An 11,093-nucleotide genomic window follows, 5' to 3' on the forward strand; every position below is an offset into this window, starting at 1 on the left:
TCTCACATCACTGTGGAGGAATTCCAGCCCGCTCTTCTTTACAGCATTGCTTCAGTTAATTGAGGTTTGTGGAGGTTTGCTTATGCACAGCTCTCTTCAGGTCCCACCACAGCATTTCAATCATGTTGCGGTCTGGACTTAGACTGGACCACTGCAGGACCTTGATTCTTTTCCTTTTCAGCCATTCTGTTGTAGATTTGCTGCTTTGCTTGGGATCATTGTCCTGTTACATGACCCTGTCAGATAGACGGCCTCGCATTTGACTCTAGGATACTTTGGTATACAGAGGAGTTCATGGTCGACTCATTCACTGCAAAACAAATCCAAATCACCTCTACCACCGTACTAACAGCTGGTATGAGGTATTTGTGTTGATGTGGAGCTGTGCATCATGACCAAACATCTCCACTTTGGTCTTGTCTGTCCAAAGGACATCGTTCCAGAACTCTTGTGATTTTTCAGATGGGGGGTTTAGAAACCTGCTGCCGTGATCTTTTAGAGAGAATAGGCTTTCTCTTGTAACCCTTCCAAGCAACCCACACTCATTCAGTCTTTTTCCAATTGTACTGTCATGAATTAATATTTAACATGCTAACTGATGCCTGTAGAGTCTGAGATGCAGATCGTGGGGGGGGGTTATGGTTACCTGAACATTGCATGGTCTCACCTTGGAGTTAACTTGTTGTAACTTCCAGCAATCTACCAAAACTTGAGCTTTAATAGAGATGCTCACACTTGCTGATAAACAGTTAATGAAGTGCATTTGATTAGCAGCGCTTGGCTGCTGCTCCCCCTCTTAATTCCTATGGAAGCCATAAAGTTGGGCCAAATCTATAATGGATTTAGCCTACAGCCATGTGGTTTAAAGCCAACCGATGTCCCTGGCAATAGATGTGCCTGATGGAAAACCTGGACAGCACCTTATTTGTTTCATAAAGGTGCTCGGAACATAATTTCAGACACATACAATTGTGTGTAAAAATGGCTGTACTTACTGAACAGGTAAATGCAATGAATCAAAACCAGAACTGTGCACTTGAATCATATCTTGATTGTTTGATTTAAAACCCACTGTGGTGGTGTACAGAGGCAAAATTAAACAAGATTAGCTCAGTATGGACCTGACGAAGGATGCGTTGTAGGCGTGTGTGCACTAGATAAAAGTCCTCTTGCACTGCAGAAGGAACAAAACTTAATTGAATTTAATTTGTTTGTAGCCTTTCTTTATCTGCATCCATAGATTTAATTATATGTAGTTAAAAAAAATAGTTTGATGTATGCAAAATATTTCTGAGCCGACCAGACAATCTGCCACTTTTTGTTTGCTTTAAAGTCAACTTCTCCAAGAAAAAGAGGCAGCTGAGGTTATTTTGCTGTGTTTCTAAAAACTTTGTTGATTTACCCCCACCCTCTCAAACAGTGTCTTGTGTTTGCCAAAACGTAATAAAATGATGAGATTTAGTGAAATGCACATTAAGGCTTCTTCAGCCACACAGTAGCGCTTTGTTTTGTGTGCACTAAAGGCCAGAGTTCAATTTCATCTTGATAAAAATCTAATTCATAAATGTTACTAGAGGATACACAGTTTGCTCCTGTAACCGCAGTAATCTTGCCGTAGCCGCTTCCTCTGCGCTTTTTTTTTTTTTTAACGGCTCCTGCTGTTAAACGCTCCTTGGCATGGGCTCATTTTTAACAGTTGGTGTGCGGCTTGGATCTGGCTTTAAGAAAGGTCGTATGCCAAAAACCCTGGATGGTAAATCCAGAAATGAGGTAATATTTGTGCCCTGAAATGCACGTTTTTCTTTTCCTTCTGTAACCTCGTGGGTTAGAGCAGCGCTCTTAAATCTGTTAAATCCAGCAGAAACTCAAAAGAGAAACCCTTTCTTTCTTTTACGTGAGCTTAGCGAAACACTCGGAGTGACACGAGTGCACTCCTGATATATTATCGTCGCGTCTGAGTGGATCCTGCAGGCCTCGGGGTCTTGAAACTTGCTGCAGCTCATCAGGCACCTTGTAAGCCTTCAGTTCAAGTGAAAACATGAACATCGCGAAGGGAAAAAAAGCTTCTTCTTCTTCTTTTTTCTTCTTCTTCTTTTCTTACTGACAGCAGAGGCATGCAGCTAAAGTCGAGGTTTTACAGCAGCGTATCTGGTTTCATAAAACGCCATCAGTCATGTGCTACTCTTTCTCCTCTACCTTTTATCCTTTGGAAATGTGACTCCTGCACTGCATGCTTCTTTTTAACCTTCTTCCCCACCCTCGTCCTCCTCCACCTCCGTCTCTCGCGTGCTTTCTCTCTCTCCAGGTCTCGCTATCCTTGCTCGCCCTCTGTCCTCCTCTGTGAAGTCACATGTGAAAGTGATCAGCTTAATCCCGATCACCAGCTGTGTTTAACCTACTTTAGATTTGGAACACTTGGCTTTACTCTCTTTCACTTTTGTTTGTGTGGGATTAGCATGAACGCACAGCACACGCATGCGGTCTGACCCGCCGCCTTTGGATCTTAAATGTTTTTATTAAATCCATAATTAAACCCTTGCCCAATTTCTTTGTGTGCCTTGCTCAGCGGTTAATCTTCCAGGTTTTGTTTTGTTTTTTCCAACCACCGCCAGCGCACAGATTTCATCTGCTGTTTCTCGGATTTAAACTGGCAACCCTCCAGTTACAAACCTGCTTCTGTAAACTTGAGCAAATGCAACTCCTCGGGGGGGTTAATTGAATTTAAAATGAATGTATCCGAACCCTGCTCGGTATGCCGTGTTCACACGGTCATATGGAGGCTAAACTTAAATGTGCAGCTCTCCTGAAGCGGACTTTCCCTCATTAGAAACAACAGAAATTTAAAAGTAGATAAAGCACCGAGGCACCACTTTGTGGAAGAAGTCTATAAATGTAAGTTGTAAGATTTAAGATGTGGAGACGTTGGCAATTCTGCTGGCCTTAGCTCCTCAGGCACGCTGTCACTGTGAGCCAAACAGCCCGGTCACCTTCAATGTAAGCCCGGTGCTATTTTAATGCTCTGGACAAGAAATAAATAAATAAATAAAAAGAATAAAGAATAACACCTGCGTCTCTATCTCTCTGCAGGATCCCGGACCCTCACCCCCGTCCCCAATTCTGGGACACAAACCTCTGCAGCTGATCGAGGTGAAAGCCAGGGGGCGCTTCGGCTGTGTGTGGAAGGCACAACTGCTGAACGAATACATGGCTGTTAAGATCTTTCCCATCCAGGTACACGTGCTGATGGTTCTTCTTTTTGTTTTTTTACTACAACTGTTACATTAGCCTGACAACTCTTACACCCCCACAAAGTAAAGTACTAAAGGAAAAATGTTCACTGTCTTATCAAATAAAGGCAAAACTAAATAAAAAAAAGCAACAACTATAAGAAGTAAAGGAGGTGATTCAAAAACACACACATTGTGAGTATTAATCATTTATCAAATGCCTGTCCACATATCTTCACTAATGACTGTAGCCTGTCACCGCTGCCTTCATATGTCAAAAAGTTATCATGTTTGATATATGATAGTTTATTCAATTCAGTTTTATTCATATAGCACCAAATCACAACAACAGTCAAAAAAAATAAGGCCCTTCATATTGTAAGGTAAAAAACATACAATAACAGAGATGAAACACCAACAATCAGACGAACCCGCTGTGATGAAGCACTTGGCGATAGTGGGAAAGAAAAACTCCTTTTTAACAGGAAGGAGTCATAGACAGAGCCAGAGGGAGGGGCAGCCACCTTTTTTCAGAATAGAAATAAATACATACGATTGAAGTGAAATAAATACTGTAGAAAGGGATTTATAGTAATTTAAGGTCTTAAAACAGGTGTGCCCAACATTTTGAACATCAAAGACATACTGCTGTAGTTAATGAAATAAATATTTCAGCACATCTCTTAAATTGTAAGAAATAAATTGTGTCATTTGCACCCGTTTAAAAGAAAAGACATTTCTGTTGTAGATAGTCGACAAAACAGGAACAGGATCCATTTAATTTTTGAATGTATGTTTAAGCCCAGAAATTACACTTTCACGTTTTCCAATACTGTCCAATTCTACTCTTTACCGGAGTGATTCTGGACTTATATTTGACACTTATGGACATGTCTTTTCATGTCATTTAAACAAAGTGCGTGATTAAAATAGTCACCTCACCTAGTTTTTCTGATGGACTAAACTAACCAAAGCAGCTAAAACCATTTTTGTTCGTTTTTTTTAACAATTCTGGAAATCTTTTAGATCCAGCCTCTAGTGGCTGTTAGAGGAACTTTAACTAATAAAAACTAAACTAAAACAAGCAAATCCACTCTGGGAAGTAACTGAAACTAAAATGAAATCAAAAGGAAATAGAAAGGAATAGAAACTGTACCAACTCTGGCTGTATGTGTTTAATTTTCTGGGTAAAATCTAGTTTGGTTATAGGAAAATTCTTCTGATAAGCTTTTTTTTTTTTTTTTTTTAAATTGGGCTAGTGTATCCATTATTTTCATGCTGGAAGCGGGGAATAAATGAAAAACAGCTAATTAAACTTGTAGCCAACAAGTCTGACAGCTTTTCTAGTGGAAACTTTATAACTCATCCCCTTTTTTGTTATTTCTGACCTTTTGATAAGCAAAAATGTGTTTTATATTTGAGTAATATTATTGGAATTATTTGGGTGCCGAGTGTCTCTGTTAGGAGATGAATTAGAGCTTCTCGGCTGTTTTAATAATGAGTAATAATAAAGCAGCATGTAAAACAAAGAATAGACTAAAATCAGTCTGCATCTCCCAAACTTTCTAACACTAGTCGTGACCTGGCTTGTACGTGTTTTTGTTGATTGGGTGGCACGGCGGCATGAATAACATCTGCATCTCTCCCTCTGTGCTCGTGTCTAGGACAAGCTGTCTTGGCAGAACGAGTACGAGATCTACAGCGTGAGCGGCATGAAGCACGAAAACATCCTCCACTTTATCGGTGCGGAGAAGAGGAACAACAACCTGGACCTGGAGCTGTGGCTCATCACCGCCTACCACGACAAGGTACGCCGAGAGGGCTGCAGAGATGCATATTCTTTTCTTTACTGAGTCATTTTCAATCTGAGTGCACTAAAGCAGAGTACACTATAGGAGACCGGACTGTATTTCTAATGCATTCATTCCTCTATATGTTGTATATTTTCTCATTGCTTCATCAAACCTCTCGCACTTTGGGGACGTCTCAGACCTCCAGGCTCGATGACCTGAGCTTCATGCTGAACCTTCAGTCTGCTTTGTATGCCAGGCTTTTGTCTACTACACTGTGGATCTATTTCAAACCAGTTTCAGGATGTTTTTACATCGATACGTCATTTAGGTCTAAAAATTGCTTTATGAGTTCAGCTTGATTTAAGACCATCAGATAAAGAGGAGCGAATAAGACAAACAAAAGAAAAACAAAAACGTGTTTAATTTTGCTTTTTCTGGGGTATCTTAAGTGCAATCACTGCTTTAGTTCATTAAAATAAACAGGCTGTTGCTTATGTTAAGTAGCAGGCGTGCTCACGGGGGCAGCCTTTGGGTTTAAAGACTGCAGTTTCTCTAGTGGCCAGTAGAGGGTGACTACATAAGTGAGTCAGTACCCATAGATCGCCATGTTAAAATGTCAAAATTTATAGCTGATATAAGCACGTTGGCGACCACAAAGCAGTTTTTGTCTCTATAGCCAGTTGTCCTAAATTAAAAAACAGGGTGACTGTTTTTATAAGTCATCTATTTATATTTTAAAAAGTCTTTTTAAGTTTGCATTAGTCAGTCGTAATTATTTTATTTACAGAGCTTCTTGATCCCTCTGTGCTGTTTTTGGCTCTATCTTAGTTTAACTGTTAAAATTCTTATCACATTTTATTGTTTTGCTTTTGCTTTGTGGAGCAAACGAACCCACATTTTTGAGTTAAATCATAATTTCAAGATTTTTTGAACCTTTATTTTGAGTTAAGTTGAACTTTTGAGATATTCAAAATTGGAGTTGCATCTAAACTTTGATCAGTTTTTTAGTTACTGCGTTGAATTTCAATGTGCTAACCCACAATCTTGAGTTGTCAAGTTGTAATTCTGAGATAAATAACCCAAATATATAGTTCAACTTTTGAGATGCTAACCCAAATTTTTGAGTTACAATTTTTTTTTTTTATGTAACTATAAATTTTGACGTGTTGCCAAATAAATTTTCTTCAGTGGCAGAAATGCGCTTCCATAAAGTATAGTTACTTCTGTCTTAAAAAAACAAACACAGAGGTTTAAAACACTAGTGTTCGTTACTGATGTCATTGTGGCCGTCTCCATCCTTTATATACAGTCTGTGGTATGATCCCTACTTTTTTCTTGTTGCTACCCAAGCAACATGTTGAGCTGATGGTCTGGATGTCTATACGACCTTATTTTAGTTCCATTTTGAACTGTGTCAACAAGTCCTGATAAGAGTCCATGTTTACTGAGCATTTATCCATATGTATCCATATCAAATTTATGATATACACCTGCATTTAAACCTGGCACAGCCACTCAAACCTTTAAAAAGATAGCTGTAAGATCAAGAGATCAAAGCCGGTATACATCTCAGTAAAAGAGTTAAAACTCAATAAACTTGGGCTCAAGTTTCCACAGCTGAAGAAAAGGTTAGAAACCGTTGCAAGTGTTGTTTAAAACACATCCAACTGGAGCGCTTCAGATCTGTTTTCCAGTCACAGTGTACATGTAAAACAATTCTCTGATTTCCCGCCTGATTTCTCCCACTAACTGGGTTGTTTGTGTCCATGTAAGCTCAGCATATTGCTGAGCTTAGTGTATGTTATTGAGTTGTTTGCTGGGGGGGTTTTGTGGGGGGGGCAGTTGCACACAGATCTAAAAAGCTCCAGGGCGACCATCTAACAAAGTTGTAAACACTGGTAAAGAGGGGAAACATGCATGAAACCTTCAAATTTTATTGATTCTGTTTGGTGCCTTAAGATCTAATCTATAGTTACAATACGCCTCATGTTGCCTTTCTTTTTTTTTTTTTTTTTTTTTTTTTGTGCCTAGAAAGTGGGTTTGAGCTGTGTTAGCCCCCTTTTGTACTCCACTCACCCTCCATGCTGCAGCCTTTGTAGCATTCGGGGCTCTAAGTGCCTCTGTGTTTTGAGAGTCATTACCAACCTAGTGGAGAGTGATTCTTGTACGCTTGGCTTGCCCGAAATTTCCCAGCCAGACCGAGGATTTGAATCAGCGTTCCTAAGGAGCCTTCATCGCGTGAATAAAGGTTGAAAAATTAAAAGCTTGTGGGTGTGGCGGTGAGGCTTTAACACTCACAATACAACTCTTGGAAAGGCACTCAGCTCTGGAGTGGAGTGAAGCTCTCCTAGAGGGAATAACACTGGAGCTTTAAAGGAGGAAACTGTAATTATTCTGCAAGCATAAGTCTTTAAGCTTTGACCTAAAAAGAGCAGGTGTCGAAGTGTTGGCGTCTGTCGCAGCTGATTTATGTTTGATGCATCTGAGCAGCTTTATGGTGTGGAGCCGTGCACATGCAGCAGCTTGCCGAAGAAAAAAAAACCCTGTAATTTATATCTTTTCATATATTTCCACTGCAAGGATATTAAAAGCTGTCACGCAGAATATGCACACACACACACACACACACTGTGGAAAGCTTTCATCTGAAGCTCAGCTGATGATGTGTTGGAGTTGCATGCCCTCTAGTGGTCACTCAACACAACTACATTTGCCTTTGGCCTCCACTGGTGACCTTGTGTTGTGTTGACATTCAAAATTCAAGACCTTTATTGTCATTGTGCATTGTAGATGACATTTAAAGAAAAACACTAACAGGAGTACAGATTAACAAATATATTTTATACTTTTTATTCTACATTATTAACTCTCATTATGATAAAAAATGGTCAATAAAGGTGTGAGGGAAACAGCAGCAGCACAGAAATATGAGTAAATATAAAATATGAGCATTAACAGGACAGAAGACAAATTAGTAAATTAGATGTAAGCTTGAATTTTCCCTTGTAATGCTCAAATCTCCAGATCTACAGTAGCATTTCTACTTTTTCGCTCTAATACTTAAGAGTAAGGCACATGCTGCTCTTCATGAGTAGACAAAGGATAAGTGATCACATGGAGGAGGTCATTGAATCAGCGTTATCAGAGCTCCGTTATTCAGAGAGGACAATAAGCATCCGCTGTGGTTTTAAGAGGACGCCTTGTAGGTCGTAAATGTCATTTATTGCACTCTAGGGGATTTATTGAGCTCCAGAAGTTCTTTCTTCTTCGATAATCATCTAAAAAATGTCAATATTGAAACTTGTACATCCAGTATAATTGTTTTATCTTGTGGAGTCAGCTGCAAACTAAAAAAAATAGAAAAGCTTTGGTGAATTTCCATCCATTAGAGATATTTCCATTACCACACTGAGAATACTGCATGCTCTGATGCAGCTCAGCTTTTAATGTACTATTAATTAATCTTTTCATTCCATCACTCTGACTCTTGAATATATTTATAACATCACACATTTCTAGATTTCAGCTGATAAACATTAAAACTTCTGTAACAGTTAAACACAAGTTAGTGATCTGCTTTGTCCTCCATCGTCCTCCGGCCCTTCCATCACACGTGAATAAGATCTTGTGCATTCGCTCTCTTGGAGCACCGTCTCTCCCCCAACCCAAAGGGGAGTTTTGCCTCAGACTTGAAGATGCCAAGTAACTCCTGGTAGGGTCATCTCAGGGGAGGGGTCTTGCTTTGAGAAACTCCATTGAAACAGAATATTTGGCACTGGATAACCTCACCTGAAACTGGCATTAAGCTAGAACAGAAACGGGGACGTCTGGCAGCCAGGCCTGGATTCATGGGGTCTGGACAGGTACAGCTTATCAACAACAACAGAAATTAGGGACACGTGCAGTGTGGACTGGGCGACAGGCAAAGGGCACGTTTTGGGGCCCCTTTTCCTACATGCCCATTTTTGAATGTAAAGTTAGTGTTTCTGTTTTTTCTTCCCGCTGACACCCATCTTCTCTGTCTGTCTCATTCACTAGGGCTCATTGACAGACTACCTGAAGGCCAACGTGGTGTCCTGGAACGAGCTCTGCCACATCGCTCAGTCAGCAGCCCGCGGTCTCGCCTACCTCCACGAAGATATCCCAGGACACAAGGACGGGCACAAGCCCTCCATCGCTCACAGGTACACTGCCATAAACATAAACATCTGTGGATTATCAAGACTCCTGTATTAGTTTGACTGGGCTAAAGGGATATTTCCTGTGTCGTGCGTTCTTTCAGGGACATTAAAAGTAAGAATGTGTTGTTGAAGAATAACCTGACAGCCTGCATAGCTGACTTTGGCCTCGCTCTGAAGTTTGAGGCAGGAAAATCAGCAGGAGACACACACGGACAGGTATAGCTCACACTTAAAACTTCATATAGTTGTCTCTCATCCACCATTTCACTGTGTTTGAAGGCATGTTTACAGGCAGTACCCAGTTACATCTGTTTCCAGCTTATTTGTGCAATGATGTTAAGCAACCAATGTCAGTTTATGTTGTCTGAAAATTTGGTTTATCATTATTATAATATTTTAGTCTTCCAAATGTTTTGCACTGCACAGCACAACAATCTTAAATGACAAGTTGAATAACACAAAAAAATCATCTATACAGTATCAATAATTACAGTCTAGAATCTTTCCCTTATTGTAAAAGGACATACGTCCATTAATGTATGACATTTTAGATCCTCCCATCAAAGTACAGTCAGATTCTTTCCGTCAGTGTACAGTGACATTCTAGAACATTTCCATCAATGCAGTTAAATTCTAAAATATTTCCCTTTGTGTACAGTGAAATTCTATAATCTTTCCAATATATTTTAGAAGCTTTCTATTAATAGTCAGTGACTTTCCAGAATCTTCCTGTTAATGTATAATTACGTCTTTTCGTTGATGTTAAATTATGTTCTAGAATTTTCAATTCAGTACAACTTCAATTCCTCCTGAAACTGCAATAGTCAGTAGTTTATCTTAGCTTAGCGTGATTTATAGTTCAAAATAACCCTTCTTTATCTCATACTGGACCCTGTCTTAAGGGGAAAATGGGGGGGGGGGACAAAAATAACGGAAAACTGAAACTGAGTATTTAGACCTGAGGCCTGATCTTTTTCTCTTTTTTTTTAAGCTATTTGTTCATTTCGCTGTAATCACCAACATCCATTTTAGAGAGAAACTTATTATTCGTGCTTTGAGACAGTAGTTGTAGACTCCTTTGGGTGGCAGCATAGGCCAGAAATTTTTGAAGCAGCCCTGGAGGGATTCATTTGAATGATGAGGTTTTCAATTTTTGAAAGTTGGACAATCACAGTAAAGCAGTGAAAACACATTTATTTGGCAGTGTTTTTGCTGGGTCTGCTTTAATTGGTGGTCATGTAGCTATTTATCTCAGTGCTGATCTTTGGACTCCTGCTTGGAACCTGTAGGTGGGAACACGACGTTACATGGCTCCCGAAGTCCTGGAGGGCGCAATCAACTTCCAGCGTGATTCATTTTTGCGCATCGATATGTACGCCTTTGGCCTCGTCCTGTGGGAGCTGGCATCACGGTGCACCGCTGCCGACGGTAAATCCACAAGCACTCCAGTCAGGTTTTATCCACACTGTCTTATTTTTATTCCGTCCGAATTTTAACTTTGGACACGTGCACATGTTTCCAGGACCAGTAGATGAGTACATGCTCCCCTTTGAGGAGGAGGTGGGTCAGCACCCATCTCTGGAGGACATGCAGGAGGTGGTGGTGCATAAGAAACTGCGGCCCTGCCTGCGAGACTGCTGGCAGAAACACACGGTGAGAAATTAGAGGAGTGTTTGTTGAAACTGTCCCATAGCTCTTTGATTTATGCAGCATGATTTAAAATGGTTCCCTCTATAGCACATTTAAAAAGAACAGCTGATGTACACCTGAAATAATCAAACAACATATAACACAGGACAAAATGACAGTGAGTAAGAACAACACAAAGTATTATGAACTTTCATTGGATAGTCTCTTCAGTCACTTGCCTGAAAGTTTATAAATAGGTCCCG

The 11,093-nt window shown here is 40.1% G+C and overlaps 1 protein-coding gene across 1 annotated transcript in view; it reads left to right on the forward strand.

Annotated features, from left to right (window-relative positions):
* The window catches only part of LOC146642080 (activin receptor type-2A), an 83,412-nt gene that overhangs the window by 64,752 nt on the left and 7,567 nt on the right, over window positions 1–11,093 (forward strand). The window contains exons 5-10 of the mRNA XM_085398809.1: window positions 3,088–3,231; window positions 4,892–5,035; window positions 9,059–9,204; window positions 9,303–9,417; window positions 10,491–10,629; window positions 10,724–10,854. Coding sequence (XP_085254935.1) covers window positions 3,088–3,231; window positions 4,892–5,035; window positions 9,059–9,204; window positions 9,303–9,417; window positions 10,491–10,629; window positions 10,724–10,854 — 819 coding nt within the window. The remainder of the gene's footprint in view (window positions 1–3,087; window positions 3,232–4,891; window positions 5,036–9,058; window positions 9,205–9,302; window positions 9,418–10,490; window positions 10,630–10,723; window positions 10,855–11,093) is intronic.

This window comes from Rhamphochromis longiceps, linkage group LG23 (genome assembly GCF_057381845.1).
Source record: "Rhamphochromis longiceps isolate RC_006_pf linkage group LG23, R_longiceps_female_GT1.1, whole genome shotgun sequence".
NCBI classification, from domain to species: Eukaryota; Metazoa; Chordata; class Actinopteri; order Cichliformes; family Cichlidae; genus Rhamphochromis; species Rhamphochromis longiceps.